The 24,686-nt window shown below is 36.9% G+C and overlaps 1 protein-coding gene across 2 annotated transcripts in view; it reads left to right on the forward strand.

Annotated features, from left to right (window-relative positions):
* Positions 1 to 15,086, forward strand: part of FAM149A (family with sequence similarity 149 member A) — a 71,930-nt gene extending 56,844 nt beyond the window's left edge. For both annotated transcript variants that reach the window (XM_072623109.1, XM_072623110.1), the window contains exons 11-14: positions 6,274 to 6,394; positions 8,712 to 8,840; positions 8,930 to 9,008; positions 14,832 to 15,086. In XM_072623109.1, the coding sequence (XP_072479210.1) occupies positions 6,274 to 6,394; positions 8,712 to 8,840; positions 8,930 to 9,008; positions 14,832 to 14,905 (403 nt within the window). In that variant the 3' untranslated portion in view covers positions 14,906 to 15,086. The remainder of the gene's footprint in view (positions 1 to 6,273; positions 6,395 to 8,711; positions 8,841 to 8,929; positions 9,009 to 14,831) is intronic.
* The last annotated feature ends 9,600 nt before the right edge of the window (positions 15,087 to 24,686 follow it).

Genomic DNA, 24,686 nt, shown 5'->3' on the forward strand with positions numbered 1-24,686 from the left:
TTTTGTTTGTATATTGTTGTTTGCATGTCATCTCCTCCATTAGACTGTGAACTCCTTGAGAGCAGGAATTGTTTTTTTTCTTTCTTTGCATCCCTGATGCTTAACTCAGCTACTGGCACATGGGAGATCCTTAATAAATGCTCATTGATTGTTTTTTTCAATTGTTTAGTCCCATGCAACTCTTTATGACATTAGAGACCATAGCACGGTGACCCTTCTTTCCTCCACTATCTCCCAAAGTCTGTCCAAGCTTATATTCATTGCTTCTATGACACTATCTATCCATCTCATCCTTCACCATCTCTTTTCCTTTTACCTTCAAACTTTGCAAGCATCAGAGTGTTTTCCAATGAATCCTGTATTCTCATTATGTGACCAAAGTATTTAGGCTTCAGCTTCAGTATTTGTTCTACCAATGAATAATCAGAATTGATTTCTTTTAAGAACTTATTGATTTGATCTTGTCCAAGGGACTCTCAAAAGTCTTCTCCAGCACCACAATTTGAAGGCATCAATTTTGTGGTTCTCAGCTTTCCTTACAGTCCAACTCTTACAGCCATATTTTACTACGGGAAAAAAAACCCTATAGCTTTGACTATATGGACCTTCATCGACAAGGTGATATCTCTGATTTTTAGTATGCTGTCCAGATTTGGCATAGCTTTCCTTCAAAGGAGCAAGAATCTTTTAATTATGTGGATGAAATTTCCATCTGTAGTAATCTTTGAGTCAAAGAGTATAAAATCTCACACTACTTCTATTTCTTTTCTGTGTCCAGGAAGTGATGGGATCAGATGTCATTATTTTAGTTTTTTAGAAAAAAATTTAAGCTTCAAGCAAGCTTTTACACTCTCCTCTTTCACTCTTATCTAGAGACTTCTTAATTCTTTACTTTCTGCTATCAGAAGGGTATCATCAGCAAATCTGAAATTATTAATATTTCTCCCAGAAATCTTATTTCTGACTTTTGATTAATCCAGCTTGGCATTTCTCATGATGTACTCTGCTTATGAGATAAATAAATAAAATGACAATATACAGTCTTGCAATACTCCTTTACCAATCTTGAACCAATCAATTGTTACATTTTTGGTTCTAACTGTTGCTTCTTGACCCACATAAAGATTCTTCAGGAGACAGGTAAGATGATATGGTACTTCCATCTCTTACCACAATTTGTTGTGAGCCACACAGTCAAAGGCTTTAGTGTAATCAATGAAGCAGAAGTAGATGTTTTTTCTGGAACTCTTTTTGCTTTCTCTACAATTCAATGAATGTTGGCAATTTGGTCTCTAGTTTGTCCGCCTCTTTGAAAACCAGCTTATACTTCTGTTAATTTCCTTGTCATATATTGCTAAAGACTAGCTTGCAGAATCTTTGCTGCTGTGTGAAATGAGTATAATTGTTTGATAGTTCAAACATCTTTTGTCATTGCCTTTCTTTAGGATTGGGACATAAACTGACCTTTTCCAATCCAGTGACCACAATTGAGTTTTCCATTTGATGGCATATTGAGCACAACACTTTAATAATGTTATCTTTTAAAATTTTAAATAGTTCAGCGAGAATTCTGTTATTTCCACCAGCTTTATTGTTAACAATGCTTGCTTGACTTTGCCCTCCAGTGTGTTTGGCTCCAGGTCAGTAATCACACCATTATGGTTATCAGTGTTGGGTAAGATCTTTCTTGTATAGTTCTTTTGTATATTCTTGCCATCTCCTACTTCTGTTAAGTCCTTACCATTTTTGTCTTTTATCATGCCCATTTTTGCATGAAATCTTCCTTTGATAGGTCCAATTTTTCTGATGAGATCTCTTATTTTTTCCATTCTGTTGTTTTCTTCAATTTCTTTGAGTTGCTAATTTAAGAAAACCTTTGTTTCTCTTTGCAATTCTGTAGAATTCTGCATTCAGTTGAGTGTATCTTTCCCTTTCTCCTTTGCCTTTGACTTTTCTTCTTTAGCTACTTATAAAGCCTCATCAGACAAAAATTTTGCTTTCTTGCTCTTCTTTTTTCTTTGGGATGTTTCTTTGTTGCTGCCAGTACAGTATTGTGACCCTCTGTCAATTGATCTACCAACTCAGATCCCTTAAATCTTTTCATCACTTCTACTCTATGTTCCTAAAGGATGTTTTTAAGGCCATACCCATGAGATCTGATGTTTTTCCCTACTTTCCTCAATCTAAGTCTAAATTTTGCAGTAAGAAGCTCATGATCTGAATGATAGCCCCAAGTCTTGTTCTAACTATGTAGAGTTCTTCTACCATTGACTGAAAAGTATATAATCAATCAGTCATTAACCCTGTCTATCTGGTAATGTCCATGAGAAGAGTCATGTTTTGGGTTGTTGAAAAAAGTCTTCACTATGACCAATGAGTTATCTTGACAAAACTCTCTTAGAGTCTGTCCTGCTTCATTTTATACTCCAAGGACAAATTTGCATGCTATGCAATTATCTTTTGATTTCCTTCTTTAGCATTCCAATTCTCTATGATAAATTTGACATCTTTTTGGGGATGTTATTTCTATAAGTTGTAGGTCTTCATAGAACTGAGTAACTTTGGCCTCTTCAAAATCAGTGGTTGGAATGTAGACTTGCATTAATGTGATGCTGAACAGTTTGCCTTGGATTCAAACAGATATCATTCTGTCATTTTTGAGATGGTACCTCCATACTGTTTTTCCATCCTTTTACTGACTATGAGGGCTACTTCTTTTATTCTAAGGGATTCTGCTCCACAGTAGTATATGTAATGATCACTTTAATTACATTTATCTATTCCTGGACATTAAGTTTACTAGAACCCAAGATTTTGATGTTTAACCTTCTCATTTCCTTTTTGACCACATCCAGCTTGACTTTGTTCATGGGTCTTGTATTCTAGGTTGATATGCAATATTGATCTTTACAGCATTGGCATTTTCTTTCATCACCAGACATATCTGCACCTGAGCTTTCTTTCCATTTTAGTCCAGCTGTTTCACTCTTTCTGGCAGTAGTTGTAGTTATGTTCTGCTCTTCCCCCATAATGCATTGCACACTTTCTGACTGGACGGGCTCATCTTCTACTGTAATATCTTTTAACATTTTAATACTGTCCATTGGGTTTTCTTGGCAGAGATGCTAGAGTGGTTTACCATTTCCTTCTCAAGTGGATAACTTTTTGTCAAAACTCTCCACTGTGGTCTGTCCATGTTGTGTAACTCTGCATTACATAGTATGCAAGATCCTCCAACATGACAAGGAAGTGATCCAGGAAGACTCATTGATTAAATGTCTATGAATTAGGTGTGTGTGTGTGTGTGTGTGTGTGTGTGTGTGTGTGTGTGTGTGTGTATGAGAGAGAGAGAGAGAGAGAGAGAGAGAGAGAGAGAGAGAGAGAGAGAGAGAGAGAGAGAGAGAGTTATAGATCCCTCTGGAAGTCTGGTGAAACCTATAGACTCATGTTTTTAAATGCATAAAATGGGGAAAAAAATAGGAATATCAAGGAAATCAAAGTTTAGTCAAAATAATGCATTTTTTTCTCATCCCAATTCATGGACCCACTGAAATCTAATCATATATCCCCTGAAGTTTATAGTTTCTAGAGTTATAACTCTTCCTTTAAATGAGTATTGAGCATTTTAAATATTTGACATTTATCATAGAAAAGAACATGGAAGCAAACTTGAATTCTACCAGGATCATAGATCATAGGATCACAGATTTAGAACTGGAAACGATCTTAGAGGCCATTGAGTCTAATCCCTTCATGAGGAAACTGAGGCATGAAGAGGGTAAAATGACTTGTCAAGGATAATACAGCTGTTAAATGATGGAGGCAAGTTTGGAACTCAGAGAGCTTAATTTGAAATGGGAAAGTTTTTAAGGCATAGGCATCTGGGGAAAATACATGGAAAAAAATGGATAAAGTAGGTAATATGTTTCCCTGATGACCTCTGTTATACCTTTTTTTCTTCCAAGTTTCCCATTACCTATAATGTAGCATGTTCACAAATACCATCTCTACCTTGCTGTCTGTATGATATTCATTTTCATTTCATCAGAGAAATGTATGATAGGAAAAATGAAGATTTGTCATGTGGTAAGGGACAGCAGATGGATATTCATAGTGCTCCAGTGGTGTTTTTATGATATCAGGAGAAATTGAAGAAGACTTTGATTGGATGCGTGCATTCTGGGAGTACACAGACAAGAGTCACCCAGGATAGGCAGTCATGGGCAAGTTGTGTTTTGTATACCTGGGAAAAACTCAAATCAATGAGATCACAGAGCCATTTGAGAAGTAAGTTAATTAACAAAGGGCTTGGGAAACTTAAGAGGTGATAAGGAAATGGAATGTTCATCATCTAAAATGACTTTTCTCTTGGTTTAATATGATTGTACTTTTTAATATACATTATTTAATATGAATTGTATACAAAGAGCCTTTCCACCACTTTCCCCAAATTTCTTTCTATCACTTTCCTAATGCTTATTTCTAAGGGATCTTTTAAAGATTCAAATTTATCTAATTGCCAGTACTTAGAGGGCAGTTTTTCTACAAGGTTTTTCCTTATTCTTGAGAATGTTTCTTTTATGCCTGACTAATTAGGTTATGTGACAAGTGAATAATAACTTGTTATTATAGTTATTCCTTGAGCACAGTGGAAGCTTTATTCTGATTTCAGAGCTAAAGGATTATTCTAGAGATGATGACAACTAAAGCTGATTGAGATTAAATGACTTGTCTGTGGTGACACAGGTAGTAAGTGGAAGAGCTGAGATTTGAACTCAGGACCTTGACTCCCAGTATCATGCTTTCCTCCACATTCTATACATGCTTTATCCTACAATTCAAGGCTTAGCACCTCCATTATGATGTTGCCCTGGCTTGAGCCTTCCTTTCCTCTTTAGCAATGGTTCTTAACTTGTAGTCCAGAAATTTTATTTACATATATACACACAGATACGCACTCTCTCCATATATATGTATATGTAATATATACACATATATGCACACACATATGCACACACATACATACTCATATGTGTATGTAATGTTTAATATATATAAATGCATATATGTAATGTAAATATGATATATGTGAGACTACATACATAACTGTGTTTATTGAATATCTGGTCACTGGATTCAGATGGCTCTGGAGGACAAGTGAGGCTGGTGACCTGCACAGCCCTCCTTCACTCAAAACAAAGTCAATTGCAAGTTATGTCATCATTTCTCTGATGGCATAGTCTTCTCCAGCAATGAAGGATGAACACATACACACACAACAATATGTGTATAATATATAATATATGATATATAGGCATGTATGTATTAGTGTAATTGTTTTTCTTTGGAATCCCATATATTTTATTTTATACATTTTTAAACCTTTATTCCATTGACTTTACCAGATTATCAAAGGAATTGATTATGTAAAAAAAGCTTTGAATAGTAATATGTGATTAATAAATGCTTTATTCATTCATTCATTGTATGAAGTGATGAGGAAACAGAGACATAAGATACACAGCCCTAAAAGACATGACTTACTTTATCAAGAACCAGCTTTTGTAACCAAAATATTATTTAAAAAATACAAATACTGGTTGATATGTTTTATAAGTATTTGAAATTAACATGACCGTAACCAAACAATTTAGTACTAAATTACATGATGTTTTCCATTCTCTAAATCTTTCCTGTGTGGTTAGTCTTGTTTCACAAATAAACTGCCATTTCTTTGATCCTAAGGGCTGTTATAGGTCCTTCCTATTTCCTTACAGAGTTCAGCAATATTGAGGACATAAAGAAAACTAAATAAGTGTTTCATTTGGCAAGAAGCCTGGATTCTTTGGTGTTGTGCTCTTTAAAGGCTAGCAAAAGCCTTAATTCTTGTCCTAATAGAGGTCAATAATTTCAAATAGTTATAAAACATATCAGGTGATATTTGTATTTTTTCAATAATATTTAATTTATTATTTAAATAATATTTTGGTTACAAAAGCTGGTTCTTGATAAAGTAGGTAACCTCTTTTAGGGCTGTGTATCTTATGTCTCTGTTTCCTCATCACTTCCTACAATGAATGAATGAGTAAAGCTTTTATTAAACCCATATTACTATGTGCAAAGCCCTGTGTTAAGCACTGGGGATACAAATAGAAAGGTAAGACAGGCCCTGCCCTTGAGAAACTCACAATCTAGTGGGAGACACAACACATTATAATGCCTTGTATACAGTAGGTACTTAATAAATCTTTGTTATGTGACTGGTTTTTACAGGCAAATTGGCTCAGACTGCTTGTCTTCTCCATCCATTCAAGTGCCTCGAAACAGGCTACCACCCATAAGCTCAGAAGCTGGTGAACAGAATATTGCTTCTCCTGGATCCCGCCAAGCCTTTGTAAGACTTAACTTTATTGTGTGCTAATGAAGCTAATAAGAGGCAGTAGGGCATAGAAGAAAAAGGCCATACTCAGAGTGAGAAGACCTAAACTTAAGTCCCACCTCTGAAACAAACTGGCTGTATTACCTTGGGCAAGTCACCTAACTCTGCAGTGCTCTCTGGCATTTCTGCTAAGACACTCTAAGATGCAGGTGAGCTGCCTGTCTGCATCAGTGGAAGGTATTTTTATGCTGGAAATTCTTGAAGTCACAAGTCCAGACCTCCAAAAAAAAATAAGTAAATACACGTAGCTATTTACTAAGCATTGGGAAGAATTTAATACTTATAACAGAAATCAGTAAGAGAACAGAATACTATAATGAGCTCTACTTAAAATTATTTCCGTGAACTTTTCAAGGGAGCACCTGAAATTAATTCATTTAAACTAATTAATTTAATTAATTATCAATTAATTTAGTATCTTTTTTAAATGGAAGGAAACACTGGTTTAGCCCAGTGGAATCATGGAATTGAATTGACATTTTATAAAGCTACAGATGTAGTTTTCATTTAACTGGAAGTGAGGTGATCCAGCAGAGAGAAAGCTGGTTTGGGAGAAAGAGGACCTAGGTTTGAGGACCTGGGTTCAAATTCCAGCTCTGTCACTTACTACCTGTGTGACCTTGGGCAAATCACTTAACCTCCCTGTGCCTCACTTTCCACATCTGTTAAATGACAGGATTGGGGTAGATAAACTTCCAATTCCAATTAAGGATCTAGATAGCATTAATCCTATGGGCTAGTTCCTCAGTGGAGAAACATTATCTTCACTGTATAGCAGCCTGTTCTGAAAAGGCTAGGATTACAGATTTAGAACTGGAAGGAACCTCAAGCCATCTAATCCAGCCTCCTCAATTTTTCATCTTAGGAGACTGAGGCCCAGAGAGGTTAAATGATTTGCTCAAGGATACGTAGGTAGCAAGCATCACACATGAGATTTAAACTCAGATCATTTGATCAGGAGCTAGGGATCTTTACACTGTATTGCACAATCTGAGGCTATTAACTTATTAAACTTCATTTTTTTTCAAATCATATTCTTAGGCTAGTATTATATTTCTCAGGTACAATCAGTCAATGTCACTTGTAGTGTTGAAAAAGACAGCTGTTTGACCAGTAACCAGAGGAAAGGAGGCTGAAGATGGAGGGTCATCCTCGGTGGAATATGTGATTTACGAAACATAGACAAGAGTTGCAAGGCTTGTTTAGGTGCACCATTATAAATGTGTGGCATGAAATGAGGTGATGGAAGGAGGTGAGGAAAGACTACAGAGATGGAGGTAGAACTCAGTAGAAGACCTGAGTTCAAATCTAGCCTCAGACACTTACTAAGCTGTGTGACCCTGGGCAAGTCACTTAACCTCTGTGTGACTTGGTTTCCTTATCTGTAAAATGGGTATAATAAAAGCACCAACCAATAGTGGTAGAGTTGTTGAAGAGAAAATGAGGTGATAATTCTGAAGGTCTTAGCACAGTGCCTGACATGTACTAAGTGCTATATAAATGTTGGCTATTATTATTATTTCCAAAATATTAGGCATTTCTTTGATCCTAAGGGCTGTTATAGGTCCTTCCTGTTTCTTTACAGAGTTCAGCAATATTGAGGACATAAAGAAAACTAAATAAGTGTTTCATTTGGCAGGAAGCCTGGATTCTTTAGTGTTGTGCTCTTTAATGGCCACCAAGTCTTAACTCTTGTCCTAATAGAGCATATAACATCAATGGGTTTTATTATTGATTAACTTTGCTGAGTTTTTTTTTCTTCTTTTCTCTCTTTTCTTTTGTTTTTAATTCTTTGTTATAGAACATGGTTCTCTGGGAAGAGAGGAGAAGAAAGGATATGGGGGAACTATTGGTGATATTAAAACAAAAGATAGGAATAAAAAATTATTTAAAAGACTAAGTAAGCCTAGCATTGTAGCTTACATGTCCTATGTGATTAATAATCGATACATAGTGCCATCAGTTCAGAGGATTTTGGGTTTTGAGGGATCTCAGAGAACATATGGTTCAGCCCCCTCATTTTACAAATAAGGAAACTGAGTTCCATGGAGGTGAAAATTATATAAATAGTGAGTATCCTGGCTAAGAATCAAGCCCAGGTTTTCCGACAATTCTATTTCAGCTATCCCGCAATGACTCATGAATTGATGTTTCAATAAATATATGTGAAGTGAATAAAATGAATAAGTTGAGGAGCTCGATTGTTCAGTTAACTATGCTGATGAAATTTCTTTTAAAATTGGATTTACTGCTTGTTTGTTTTTAATTTAAGCACAGGGGAAGATATCCTCAAAACCGAGTGTTAAGTGCTGTGCCTGGCCATATTGAAAGACCACCTCTTCGGGAAAGGACTGTTATATCCGAGCAATTTTCGAGGCCTAATACCACTCAGACTTTCAGGGTAGGTTCTGGTTCTGATAAGAGGTTCCTTTTTGGAATTCCTTTTTGGAAACATCATAAACATTTCTTTCCCTCCTTTTCTCCCATCAGTCTGACACTCCTCACAAAAGGTCATTGACACCAATGGAATTTGTAAACCATACATGGACAGGTCAGAGTTTCTTAACAGGTCAGTAAAGTTTCATAATTTAACACATTTCAAAATACTCAGAGTAGTTCTGATTGGTTTAAAACATTTTTTTTGTCTTAGCCTATTGCTACCTGAAAGTCACATTTTTTCTATTTTCTTTTCTTTTTTAGTTCTTCTTTTTAATCATGTCAAAAATATTAAAACATAACACAACACTTCCCCTTCCTGTCTGCTCCTCCAAAGAAAATGTAAAAATAACACTAGTTGGTTGACTTATGTGAAATTTCTGGTTATTTATTTATTTACTTATTCTTTTCAGCATTCATTTTTTATAAGATTTTGAGTTTCAGTTTTTTTCTCCCTCCTTAAGATGGCAAGCAATTTGATATAGGTTATTCATTGGCAGTCAGGTAAACATATTTCCACATTAGTCATGTTGTGAAATAAGAAAAAGAGCAAGAAAGGAAAATCCATAAGAAAACGCCCAAAAACAAAAACAAAGTGAAAATAATATGTTTCAATCTGTATTCAGACTCCATTGTTCTTTCTCTGGATGTCGATAGCATTTTCCATCATGTGTTTTTTGGAAATGGAACATTGCATAGCTAACAGGAGCTAAATCAGTCATAGTTCATCATGGCACAATGTTGTTCTTTTTACTTATTTATTTTATTTATTAATTTATTTAACTTTCAACATTTATTTTTACAAAATTTTGGGTTCCAAATTTTCTTCCAATTGGTCCCCTCCCCCCACCCCAACACACCGAACATTCTAATTGCCCCTATCACCAATCGGCCCTCTCCTCTATCATCTCTCCCTTCCCTTGTGTCCCCATCTTCTCATTTGTCCTGTAGGGTCAGATAACTTTCTATACCCCTTTACCTGTATTTCTTATTTCCTAGTAGCAAGAACAGTACTCAACAGTTGTTCCTAATACTTTGAGTTCCAACTTCTCTTCATCCCTCCCTCCCCACCCATTCCCTTTGGAAGGCAAACAATTCAATATAGGCCATATCTGTGTAGTTTTGCAAATGACTTCCATAATAGTTATGTTGTGTAAGACTAACTATATTTCCCTCCATCCTATCCTGCCCCCATTGCTTCTGTTCTCTCTTTTGATCCTGTCCCTCCCCCAGAGTGTTGGCTTCAAATTGCTCCCTCCTCCCATTGCCCTCCCTTTCATCATCCCCCCCACCCTGCTTATCCCCTTTTCCCCTCCTTTCCTGTATTGTAAGATAGGTTTTCATACCCAAATGAGTGTGCATTTTATTCCTTCCTTTAGTGGAATGTGATGAGAGTAAACTTCATGTTTTCTCTCACCTCCCTTCTTTTTCCCTCCACTAAAAAGTCTTTTGCTTGCCTCTTTTATGAGAGATAATTTGCCCCATTCCATTTCTCCCTTTCTCCTCCCTATATATTTCTCTCTCACCACTTAATTTCATTTTTTTAAGATATGATCCCACCCTATTCAATTCACTCTGTGCTCTCTGTCTCCGTGTGTGTGTGTGTGTGTGTGTGTGTGTGTGTGTGTGTGTGTGTGTGTGTGTGTGTGTAATCCCACCCACTACCCAGATACTGAAAAGTTTCAAGAGTTACAAATATTTTCTTTCCATGCAGGAATATAAACAGTTCAACTTTAGTAAAGTCCCTTATGACTTCTCTTTGCTGTTTACCTTTTCATGCTTCTCTTCATTCTTGTGTTTGAAAGTCAAATTTTCTTTTCAGCTCTGCTCTTTTCATCAAGAATGCTTGAAAGTCCCCAATTTCATTGAAAGACCATTTTTTCCCCTGAAGTATTATACTCGGTTTTGCTGGGTAGGTGATTCTTGGTTTTAGTCCTAGTTCCTTTGACTTCTGGAATATCCTATTCCATGCCCTTCAATCCCTTAATGTAGAAGCTGCTAGATCTTGTGTTATCCTGATTGTATTTCCACAATACTTGAATTGTTTCTTTCTAGCTGCTTGCAATATTTTCTCCTTGACCAGGGAACTCTGGAATTTGGCCACAATGTTCCTAGGAGTTTCTCTTTTTGGATCTCTTTCAGGAGGTGATTGGTGGATTCCTTGAATACTTATTTTGCCCTCTGGTTCTAGAATCTCAGGGCAGTTTTTCTTGATAATTTCATGAAAGATTATGTCTAGGCTCTTTTTTTGATCATGGCTTTCAGGTAGTCCTATAATTTTTAAATTGTCTCTCCTGGATCTATTTTCCAGGTCAGTTGTTTTTCCAATGAGATATTTCACATTATCTTCCATTTTTTCATTCTTTTGGTTTTGTTTTGTGATTTCTTGGTTTCTCATAAAGTCATTAGCCTCCATCTCTTCCATTCTAATTTTGAAAGAACTATTTTCTTCAGTGAGCTTTTGAATCTCCTTTTCCATTTGGTTAATTCTGCTTTTGAAAGCATTCTTCTCCTCACTGGCTTTTTGAACCTCTTTTCCCAATTGAGTTAGCCCATTTTTCAAGGTGCTATTTTCTTCAGCATTTTTTTAGGTCTCGTTTAGCAAGGTGTTGACCTGCTTTTCAAGCTTTTCTTTCATCTCTGTCATTTCTCTTCCCAGTTTTTTCTCCACCTCTCTAACTTGATTTTCAAAATCCTTTTTGAGCTCTTCCATGGCCTGAGCCCATGGTATATTTATTTTGGATGTGTGGGATACAGAAGCCTTGACTTCTGTGTCTTTCCCTGATGGAAAGCATTGTTCTTCCTCATCAGAAAGGAAGGGAGGAAATATCTGTTCACCAAGAAAATAACCTTCTATAGTCTTATTTTTTTTCCCTTTTCTGGGCATTTTCCCAGCCAGTGACTTGACTTCTGAGTTTTCTTTCCACCCCCACCTCGCCTCCAGATCCTCCCAGCCAGTGCTTGGGGTCTGAGATCCAAATGCTGCTTCCCAGCCTCCGGGTTTTTGGTGGGGGTGGGGCTACTATTTAGTGTGAGATTAAGTTCAGGTGCTCAGGTTGAGGCAGGGCAGCCACATGGGACTCAGCTCCCTCAGGGGATTTATGCAGAGACCTTCAACAATGGATCTGAGCTCCTGCCTGCTTTGGGAGCCCCTGTCTGCTGCTGCCCCCGCCACTGCCTCCTGAGGGGACCTGAGCCACAGGGACACCCTACTCCCCTGTAGGCCACCCAAAAAGAGTCTCTCACTGACCCTTGTCACCTGTGGGTGGAGGGACCTGCATGGCTGCTGGAAATTCTGTCCCTGAAGCCTGCTGGGATCTGCTCCTCTCAATGCCACACGGCCAAGGCAGGGCTGGGCTCTGCTCCGGTTCTGGTGCACTACGGACCTTTCGAGTCAGATTTTCAGGTCTCTCTGGAACAGAAATCTCGTCTGCTCCATTGTTCTGTGGCTTCTACTGCTCCAGAATTTGTTGGGAGTTATTCTTTACAGATATTTTATGGGCTGTGGGTTTGGAGCTAGCATATGTGTGTCTTTCTATTCCCCATCTTGGCTCCTCCCCAATGTTGTTCTTACTACATACAATGTTCTCTTGGTTCTGCTCCCTTTTCTCAGCATCAGTTCATGTAAGCTTTTCCAGGTTTTTTCTGAAATCCACCTACTAATCATTTCTTATGGCACAATAGCACTCTATATTACCTTCATATACCACAACTTGTTTTGTCATTCCCAGTGGATGGGCACCTCCTTAATTTCCAATTTTTTGCCACCATAAAAAGAGCTGCTATAAATTTTTTGTATGGATAGGTTCTTTTTCTGTTTTTATGAGAGTCATTTTTCAGTAGGGCAGGAACAACCAGGGTCAATTAGAACAAAGGGTCATTTTATTTTAGGAGCAGAATTGTCCCGACTAGATATTCTGGTTAACCATTTTCATAAACAGTAAACAATTGCTTCTATCAGGGAAATAACAATCACTGTAATTTTTCTTTGTGACAGTCTGATTTTATTGCTTTCCATCACCATCTACTGAACTGAACTCTATGATCTGGTAGCATGGCATCTGGCTAGAGTTGGAGTCAGAGGCCAAGGGTTCAGGTCCCAGCTCTGTTACTACCTGTGTAAGGGGTTGATCTTGGACAAATCAAATAGCTTCTCTGGATCTCAGTTTCTTCAGCTGTAAAATGAGGGAGTTAGACTAGATGATTTGAGGTATCTTTCATATCCCAATTCTATGATCCTATTAACTAAGAAAAACATGAGCCAGTTATTAAGACATTAAATATATATATATTTTTGTATGTTGAAGAAAGGACATGGCATAGTGGATAAAGGGCTGACTTTGGAGCCAGGAAGACCTGAGTTTAAGCCCTGTCTCTGAAACCTACAGGTTGTGTGAACCTGGGTAAATTACCCAACTTCTTGGGACCTCTGGCAACTCTGAAAGATCATAAGTAGCCAAATAAGATTTTGATCTGAGTTTGTAGAAGGAATTTCCTGTCTGTAAGTTCTCTCTGCCAGTGAGATTCCAGGACTAATTCCTAACCCTATGTGTATGTATATATTGCTAACTAATTAATTTTTCTCACCATAGCATGCCACATGGTTTATGAAATCTTACTATTCCACACAGAGTGTGGTTATACCTATTTTTCTGGTGGATAAACATCTTTAAGTATTAATGCTATTTATATTTAAGCTGTTTGGGATGGAAGTCTTTCTAAAGATGGATTAAATAATTTTTTCCTTAATAAATAGATAATAATGAACAGAAACTTCAATATGTAACTTAATAATGTGGGGGGAGCAGTTGATAGCACAGTGATTGGGGTGCCAGGCCTAGAATCAGGAAGCCGTGAGTTTATACACTTACTAACTGTTTGACCCTGGGCAAGTCACTTATCTCTGTTTGCCTCAGTTATCTCAACTGTAAAAGGAATATAATAATAGCACCTACCTCACAGTATTTTTGTGAAGATCAAATGAGATAGTACAGTTATTCCTTCCATGGGGAAGGGCTTAGGGGTGTGACACCTCCATGACCTGGAAAATCTGCATAAAAATTTTGACCCTCTCTTTGTATCACAGAAGAAGTCTGAATTTTTTCTTCTTTCTTTTTTTTTTAACAGTAACTTATTATAAAATTTGGATGGCTATTATACAATGTTATACAATATTATACATATTATATGATATGTGTACAATATAATATATGTATGTATGTACAATATTATAATACCATACATATATTTTATGCATTTCTGAGTTTCTAAACTTTTTCTGTGTCATTTGCTGGCCTTTGTTTATTGCCTATGGTTTCCATAAAACTCCTCCCAAATTTCATTTTAATTTCTTATGTGACTCGCAATATATTGAAACTGTGGTGGGGAAAGTTGCAATGTGGAAGGAAAATCTATTTGTAAAAAGTGCTTAACACAGTGCCTGGCATATAGTAAGTGCTACATAAATGCTTGTTTCCTTAATACTCCAAGAATTTATATTTTCATTAGTGTGGGTAGTCCTTCCACTGATGAAAATCTCAATACCCCATAAAGAACTTGAGAGATTGTCTATAAAGCTTGCTATAGCCTTAAATGTTGTCCTACTGAAGTTAACCCAGTGCTGAGCTCTCCACACCCAGAATACTAATATTCAGTGGTGGAGGGAGTTTCCATATTGTAAATTTCCCACTATCAAACACTCAACAAGCATTTATTAAGTGCCTATAACATACCAGGTCTGCAATATTATGTGTACTCATACTGATAAAATCAGAGGACAGGACAACAACAACAAAAAAGAATTCATTATGTCATCACAATTCTTCAGTAAAAATGTTAATTATATTAAATCATGGATGTTAGTGAGAAAAACCAAAGTACTTATGTAGACTTCAGTTTACCCCTTTTTTGATATCATTGTCTTTTCTTAGACTTTTCCTTCTATTTGTGATTTCAGGTTCACAGCATCTACCTAAATCTTATCAAAGAAATACCTCATCTTCAAGAAGGAGATTTCCAGTGGCTTCCTGATATAACTTGGCTGGTCGGTCACTGTACTCAGTGAAATCTCCTAAGTGTCAACTTAGCCTTTATTACTTGAGAAATAACAGCAAGTATTATGCTATCTTGATGTGTACTTTTGTCACCTGGTCCTGGAGGCCAGACTTTGCACGAAATCAATCATAATAAATGTGTCCATTTTTAATTGGAATGTGCTGTAACTCTGCATCATCAGTAAGACACAATCCAACACACACACAGACTTTTGAGGTTTGGGGTATAGGATGCATTTGTATGGTTCTGTTTCTTATGCTCAAAGATATGATCTCTGTGGAATTGGGCAAATCATTTAATCTCTCTGACTGTGATCTATCATTTTAAAGCTCTTGATTGACCTCTGTTCTGATTCATGTACAAGAGTTGTGATTTTTAAAAAGACAACAAACCAGTTTTGTAATTTTTTATCTGAATATACTTATTTTTTTTCATTGCAACACAATTCCGCTAAAATTTTATAGCATTTCTCTTTAAAAGGAGTCATCTACCTTTGATGAACCTCAGATACATGACATCGTCAGTATGAATGCTTTTCCCACAGTATAAACCAGAATCATTACTTATTCTAGTAGATAGTCTTTGTGAGTCATTCTGACCACAGATCATCATCTCCTGGTGGCCAACCTCCTAGTGAAGAGCCCCTTTGAAATTAGTCAAATAGATCTTTAGATGACAGATACCAATAGATCTATTCTCAAAACCTTTCCAGATTAGAAAAATCTTCCAGAGTTTATTGTCTGATGCATTCAAGAGTTATAGGTCCCTAGCTTATAACTGTGAAACCTCAGAGGAGGACAGTAGTGACCTCATGTGACATGTGACCTGGTTTGAATAAGTTCCTCTTTTTCAAATTCAACGTCCTAAGTTTCTTAATTTTTTAAAAACAGGTTGAAAACATGTATCCATTTAAGAAAGATGACAGTGACTAGTTTCAAATACTAATTTTTTTTACCATTTTCTTTTCTTTTTTTGTATCACCTCATTTCCTTGCATTTCCATTCTTCCTCCTCCCATTTCCCAAGAGCTATCCCTAATAACTAAGAAGAAAAAAAGAGGGGGAAAAAACTCCACCCAGCTAAATTTATCAACACATCAACCAAGTTTGTCATTGTACATTCAGTTTTTCACATCTGTAACTCCCCACTTCGGCAAAGAGTGAAGGAAGTTTTACTCTTCTATCTCTTCTTTGGGGCCAGACTTAGTCATGACTATGGCATTCAGTTTCGATGCTTGTTTCCATCATCATTCTTTCTTTTGTCATTGATGAAGTCATTGTGTCTGTTGTTTTCCTGGTTCTACTTACTCCATAATGTTCTTGGTCTTTATATTTCTATGTTGTGGGTCAGGGTATTAGTGGAAGAGGGGAGGTAAAAGTTAATTCCCTACATTTTCACAAATACCAACCAATACTGTTGTAAACAAGAAAAGCTATAGTGAAGACTTGAGGCAGTTTGAGTTCACTTTGGCAGCAGGCAGATTGAGATAGGACCCACATTTCATCACCTTGCAGGAGAAGCGTACTGTGTACAAGAGTAGGTTTAGATTTTGGCAGGAAACTCCCTGCCAAATACCCCAGGGAACCTTCTTACTGGCTGTGGTTGATCTCTTTGTTGGTGGTTTTTTTCCTCTGAAACTGCTCTTGAATGACTTTAGAAATTGCTTTTACCTGAAGTATTAGAATATTTTTTAGGAAAAGGTGTGTTTGTTTGAACTCTTAAGCTATCAGTGATCTATTGCATCAGACGCAAACCACAACTGGGATATTCACTGTATCTTTTGTTATCACTATCACTTGTAACATAAAAATATTCCATAATGTTCATGTACTATAATTTGTTTTGTGATATCACCCTTGATTGTCATCCAATGTTTCCAATTTTTTGTTATTATATGTTACTATGTAATAATAGTACTATATATGTGTTTATGTAACACACGAGGAAGCTAGGTGGTGCAGTGGATAGAGCACCAGTGCAGGAGTCAGGAGGATCTGAGTTCAGATTTCACCTTAGCCACTTGATGCTTACTTGATGTGACCTTGGGAAAGTCACTTAACCCCAATTGCCTCATCCTGGATCATCTCCAGTTATCCTGATGAATATCTGATCACTGGATTCAGATGGCTCTGGAGGAGAAGTGAGGCTGGTGACCTGCACAGCTCTCCCTCACTCAAAACAAAGTCAAACGCAAATCATGTCATTATTTCTCCGATGGCATATTCTTCTTCGGCAATGAAGGATGAACACACATGTAACACACATGTGTGTGAATATTATTGTGAGGCGGATGTCTTCACTTTAGTCCAGTATAATCATGAGCACCTTTAATAATAATTATTATCTATGTATATGTGTGTTTGTATGTGTATATATTTTATAATGTATATATGTATGTGTGTATATATCTATATCTTTCATCTATCTATCTATCTATCTATCTATCTATCTATCTATCTATCTATCTATCTACCTATGTTAAGCACTGTTAAACATATACCACAAAGAGGTCCCCATGTAAATACAAAGATGGAAATATCCCATGCCAAGACCACAGGGAATATATTGAGTAGACAGACTTGTTTCCAGTGGAGAGAGTTGTAAATGATGTGATGTTCTCAAGGGAAGTTTAGATTTCTAACGAAGTGATGTTTGAAATGTTGAACTAAAAGTATCAGAATGAATGCAGTAGAATATTTTTGTGTTGGTGCAAACAATGAATATGAAGAATCCAAAGTCCTAGAAAGACTTGAATGAACTGATGCAAAGTGGAGTAAGCAGAACCAGAAATCAACATCCATGATGACTCCAACAACGTAATGATCTAGGTGGCACAGTGGATAGAGTACTGAAATCTTCCCTTAGATACTTACTTATTAGCTCTATGACACTGGACAAATCACTGACCCTTTCTCAGTTTCTCTTTCCCCATCTGTAAAATGGAGTGATAATAGTAGTGTTTACCTCCCAGGACTGTTGAAGGAATCAAATTAGATTACAGATAGAAGACACTTTTGAATCATAATCTCTTTACTACTCCAGTTTCTCTAGGATCACCCAGACTAAGTAGAAAAAAAAGAAGGGACAATAGAACATGCGGAAAATAGAGAACTGGGCTTCTGGTATAGGCATGTATTTGACCAATAGTTCAAGAACCATATTTTAGTAGGAAAGCTCAGGTCAGGATGTCTTTTCCATACTTAACTGTGTGTGTGTGGGGGGGGGGTTGTACTCAAACCAAAGCATTTGGGGAATATTTATACTTTAATTTTGGTGATGACGTTGACAGTGATGTTTTTAGAAGAAATATGATTCTTAAATTAAGAGACTAATTATCAAAATGAAAAACTCCTGGGTTTTCCCAGGGGTCTTGTTCAGTTCCCATCTCTGCCACATACCAGTTGTGTGACCATGGACAAATTCCTTCACCTATCAGTGGCCCAGGAAAATCTACCACAAATTCTTAACTTTTTTTGGTATGTGTCATTGACTCCTTTGGCATTCTGGCAAAATCTATGGACTCCTCAGAACAACGTTTTTAAATAACTGAGCAAAATGATAAATTTTCCTCCATTCTACCCATCCAATATCACAGGTCCCCTGGAATTTACCCACAGACCTCTTCTTTGGATCCCAGGTCAAGAAATTAGACTTTTAAATAGAAGAGCAAATGCCAATCTGCATTGACAGAGATAATTCCCTCCCTGAGAACTCTGTGCACTGATGAAATCAGAGGGCCAGAAAAAACAAATTAATATACATGGAGATGAAGAGTCTAGTTCACAGAAGTTCCCTTGACAGTGCTGTGTGTGCTACTATAGCCCCCTCCCTCTCAGAGAAGCTTGGAGTATCTCTGTGAGGAGCCCCCTCTTTTCCAAACGAGCTTGGATATTTTGGAGTGAGAAAAGGGAGATAAATATGATTGACTGTCATGAGAACTTTTCAGGTAAGGAAGAATTCATTTCAATGATTTTTAAAAAGTATTTTTAATTGATACTCTTATTTTCTTCTTATATATCTAGATCTTCCCAATGATTACCACCTCTCCAGTAGAGCTCTTTTCTATAACAAATGTGTTCAATCAAGCAAAACAATTCAATATGTTGAACACATCAGAAAATATATGCCTCCTTTGTACCTATTGCCCACCACCTCTTTATTCATAGGCAGGGAGCATGCTTCCCCCCTCAAGTGCTCTGGAGTCATAATTAGGCTGCTCTGATCAGAGTTTTGAAGCCTATCAGTGGTGTTTATATTTACATAAATTGTGGGGATCATGTAATTTGTTCTGGTTTTGATTACTCCCCTCTACATCAATTCATATGAGTCTTCTCAGATTTCTTGAATTCTTCATATGTGCCATTTCTCATAATACAATAATGTGTAGCTAGACAGCTCAGTGGATGGAATGCTTGGCCTGGGGTCAGGAAGACCTGAGTTTAAACTCTTGGTTTGGACATTCACTAGCTGTGTGAGCCTAGACAAGTCCCTCAACCTCTATTTGCCTAATCCACTGGAGAAGGAAATGGCAAACCACTCCAGTATCTCTACCAAGAAAACCCCAAGTGGGATCACAGAGAGTCAGATGTAACTGGAAAATAATTTAGCAATGATAAAAACACTATCTTACATTCGTACATCACAATTTGAGAGCCCATGAACTTCAATTATGGCCCAGGCTCTTTAAAATGCCTAATGCCAATTAGGTAACAGTTTTAAAATATTAAGCACTGTTAATAGTTAATTTAAAAACTATGTGTATTAGGTATTCTGCAAAATAAAAAGAAGCATTTTCAAAGATGAAATAAAGAGTTGAGACTTTGAAGACCTGACAGTCTCTAACAAATGAAGTAACAACCTTCCAGCCATTTCCTACTTGTATAAAATAGACATGTCTTTACCCAGAACCTTAAGGTGCCATGAGATTGAAAGATAAGTGAAGGAATGTTTATATGAAACTGGAATCTTTGGAACAAGGGTGCCATGTAAACACCAACCAAGACAACGTTGTACACAGTAACGGTGATACCATTCAATGAAGAACTGTGATAAGGAATACAATGATCCAAGACAATCCCAAAGGACTAATGACAAAGCATATGATCCACCTCTAGGGAAAGAACTGATATTGATTAAATTCAGATTGAAGTATATTCAAGTCTTGTACAAAATGACTAACATGGAAATGTTTTACATAATTGCACATGTGTAACCTACATCTAATTGCTCACCCTCTCAGGGAGGAGGCAGGTTAGAGGGAAGGAGGGATAGAATTTGAAACTCAAAACTTTAAATAAAAGTGTTAAAAAATATAAAAAAAGGAAAACACTTGGAACGATGCTTCAGAACCAACCACTAACAAATCACCAATTCATCACGAGGAATTTTTATTCTAGGAAAATCAGTGATGTGTTTTAATTCTTCTTGGATATAGTTTTATATTTCAATTACTAACCATATTGTATAATTCCCATTGTTTTATCTCAGAGAAGAAAAGCAGGCCTTTGCACATAATCAGTCAAATCAACAGTGAGGGTGGGAGCAGGGCAAGAAAAAAGGGAAGTAAAATAATGAAATGTCCTCATGAACTACTGGGTTTATTTTTAAGGAAAATAATTATGCTGATGTATTTTGAAGTTAAATGAGGTAACTACACAAATTAAGATACATAATTAATTTTCATGACATTGTTTTAAGTTTGTGTTACATTGTATACAATTTGTATAATATATTTAATTCTCAGTGTTTTCTTTCTGCTGAGTAGAGATCATTGGTAGTTGTCTTTGTTTTTAAATTTCTTAATAAGTTACAAATAAATTGGAAGGACAGAGCTTGTCAAAACCAGTGATATTTTAAAACAATGTCCTTTTTGCTTTCATTATGTCTATGCAATCTGGATATTTTATAGCCTGTAAAGTTGGTACGCGCATTTATGGTGTTCTAGTCTAGGTGGGTCAAGGTTTATCCCATGGTAGTTTAGGTTCAATAATTAAAATAAAATGAAGGGTTCAACACATAAGAGAAGGAAATTTACTTTGTCATGGAAGGAGAAAGATATTTAGTAAAGATATGACTCATGGAAGGCACAGTGAACTGATTCAGCTGAAGAAAGCTCCCAGTTTCTGAGTTGCCCATTATAGCCCAATAGTCAAGCTTCGGAGAAAGATTGGAGATCATTTTGGTTTATACACAAGCAACCAGGAAGTGACATCAATAATCAGAACCTTTTGGTCCATTGAGCTAATCAAATTTCAAGCATAGCTTCAACATGTTTAAGAAAAACCTAATCTAACTTGCATGGGATTTAGAGGTTAGGATATTTAGAGGTTAGGATGGCTCCCTGGCTCCCTGGGTTAGTCCCACATGCTTCACCTGTTTTCATTTAAGAATCCCCAAGTATGGCAGATACACTGATCAAGATTAAAAAATTAAGGCATATATATATATATATATAGACACGTGTATATAAAAATGCTATAGCCTCTGGATACCACCATTGTGAAAGTATCCAGAATGACTGGTTTAACTTTTTCTTCATTGAAAATAAAATGAAGATTGTTTTTTGCTTATTATAGGGGGTAGCCATTATTTTTTTAGATACTCTTAGCAGAGGGACTCCTACAATCAGTTCTGAAGTGAACTGGTCTGTCTTCCATCTGTGTATCAATAAAATGCTATTTTTTTTTTTTGTTTTAACGTTACTATCTCTTCCTAATGATCACTACTCACTCCACATTGGAACTCCCCTTTAAAACTTTAGCATCCCCTCTGAGGTTACTCTTCCAACTTTCACTCACATTAAGGGGCTGGATCCCCAGAGGGTAAACTGACTTCTGCTTCACTTCAGCATCTAGAGAAAATCTTAAGGGGCCCGGAGAGTTTCTAGTACTATCTGTTGGCCCCCAATCTCATGTGTTCCTTAAAATTCCAGCAGTTTTTGTCAAATAGTGAGCTCTCATCGCAGAAGCTTAGTATTTAGGTTTATGGAACAGTAGATTACTATAGTCACTGACTACTGTGTCTTGTGTACCTAACCCATTCCAGTGATCCACCACTCTATTTCTTAGCCAGTACCAAGTAGTTTTGCTGATTGCTGCTTTATAATACAGTTTAAGATCTGGTATGGCTAAACCACCTTCCCTTGTACTTCTTTTCATTAATTTCCTTAATATTCTAGACCTTTTGTTCTTCCAGATGAATTTTGTTACTGTTTTTTCTAGCTTTAGAAAATATTTTTTTGGTAGCTTGATTGGTATGGCACTGAATAAGTAAATTAATGTATCTAGAATTGTCATTTTTGTTATATTAGCTCAGCCTACCCAGGAGCAACTGACATTTTTCCAGTTATTTAGATCTGACTTTATTTGTGTGAAAAGCGTTTTGTAAATGTGTTCATATGGTTCTCGGGTTTGTCTTGGCAGGCAGGCTCCCAAATATTTTACATTGTCTATAGTTGGCTTGAAATGGGGTTTCTCTTTCTATCTTTTGCTGTTGGACTTTTTTAGTGATATATAGAAATGCCAATGATTTATGTGGGTTTATTTTATATCCTGAAACTTTGCTAAAGTTGTTATTTATTTCAAGTAATTTTTAACTTGATTCTCTAGGATTCTCTCAGTATGCCATTATGTCATCTACAAATAATTATTCGTCAAAATCAATTAGCCAGCCAGAGTTAATTAGCTTTTAGAGAGGAGTATTTACTGAAATGATACAATTAGCACAAAAATATCCCTCCAATAGTCTGAGACAAAATGAAAGAAGATTGGAAAGCTAGGAGGGAGCTAATTTATAGAGAGCTTTGAAGGAGAAATTGAGGATTTTATATATGATCCTGGAGGTAACACAGAGCCACTGGAGTTTATTGAATAGGGGAATAAGGTGGCATGTTCAGATTTTCTCTTTAAATTAATTTCAAAGCTGAATGGAGAGTGACCTGGAGAGGGGAAAGATTTGAGGCAGGGGGATCAACTGGAAGGCTACTGCAGCAGTATAGATATGAGGTGATGAGGGTCTGCATCAGGGCAGTAGCAGTATCAGAGGAGAGAAGGGGGCATATAAAAGATATGTGACATTAATTGGGGTTAAAATATGTGCAGAATATCCCTAAAACATACATTTATTAAGCACATCCTATGTACTGGGCACTGTGCTAAATGATGGGGATACAAATAAGAAAAAAATAAGACAATCTATGACCTCAAAGTTTACAGTCTAGTTGAGGAAAACAATATACAAAAGGAAACCTAAAAGGTGGGGTCAGAATGCAACAGAAGCATGCGGAGCATGGTAATAGTGGAGGAGTCAGATCCAAAGGATGTAGTACCTGTTGGCAAATGAATAGTTGACTGGACTTCTGAGCCCTCTTTATAGGGAGGTTTGGGAGATATTTTTTGCTTTGCCCTGCAGAGGCAACCGAAGATTCTGCCGAGATAAGGCTTCCAAAGTTGATGCAATCTTCATGACGATGAGTTTCCTGGTGATGAGTTTTTCTTGGGAGTGGTGGAAGACAGTGGTTACGTGATGGTGGAGTCAAATCCAAGGAGTGTAATGTGACGAATAATAGACAAATCCAATACATTCCATATCTCACCTATCCTTTGAGAGATGGGACATGAATCACTATGAACCTTTCTCAAAAAAATATTCTCTGACATTGTGAAAGCCAGTTCTGGAGTTCTGGGTATCTAGAGGAAAGTGGCCCCTTTGAGGATGAGATGGCAGTGACCTAATTTAAATCTCCGAGTGGATGGACAACTGACAGACTGATTGACTCACCACTCACAAGACATGAGTGCAAGCCCTTCTGACTTACTTAGAAGAAAATAACAGTTGCTTCATTGAGTTAGAAGTCCCCAAAGGAGATGGAAAAACTTTTGATTATATAAGATCTCAATGCTCTGTGTATAAACTGATGGACTTCCTATTTTTGCCTCTCCTTATTGCCTCCTTTTGCTCCAGTGCACATATCCTGCACATTTTGCCATGGAATAGAGGACTCACTAATTTGACTTTAAAATTCATTTGGTTCCCTCCCCAAAGTATTATCACTATTATTCTTACTATTGAAGATGGCTTTGATGCAAGGTTTTCAGTTTGAAAACTGCTAAAATAAATCTGTTAATTTCAATCTATTTCCCTAGCATCCCTTTTGCCTAAGGCAGGGGTGGGGAACCTGTGACCTCAAGGCCACATGTGGCCCTTTAGGCCCTCAAGTGTGGCCCTTTGACTGGATCCAAACTTCACAGAACAAATTCCCTTAATAAAAGGATTTATTCTGTGAAACTTGGACTCAGTCAAAAGGCTGCACCCAAGGAGCTAGAAGGCCTCGAGGCCACAGATTCCCCACCCTTGTCCTACAGTTTTAGAAAGTAGATTATAGAATCAAAACTAAAAAGGAGCCTTAGAAACCACTGAATCCCATTATTCATTTTGCAGATCAGAGAGGTTAAGTGATGCACTGGTTTACACAGCTAGTGACTAACACTTTGGGGGAGGGGGTGGATTTGAACTCAGGACTTACCTGACTCAAGGTCTAATACCCTAGCTACCATACTATGATGCTTCTCAGAGTGAATAAGGACACTTGCCCCGGAAGATGAAACATTTCTTAAGCTATTAAGAGTCTTTCACAAGGGAAGTGTAATTGGATGACCCAAGAGAGATCTCCATTGGAAGTTTAGGGAAGGAAGGGAGAGCTGGAAATCAGAAATCATGGATCTGGAGAAGAATGAGGAGATGGAGTGTCCTACTTCTTC

This window comes from Notamacropus eugenii, chromosome 7 (genome assembly GCF_028372415.1).
Source record: "Notamacropus eugenii isolate mMacEug1 chromosome 7, mMacEug1.pri_v2, whole genome shotgun sequence".
NCBI classification, from domain to species: domain Eukaryota; kingdom Metazoa; phylum Chordata; class Mammalia; order Diprotodontia; family Macropodidae; genus Notamacropus; species Notamacropus eugenii.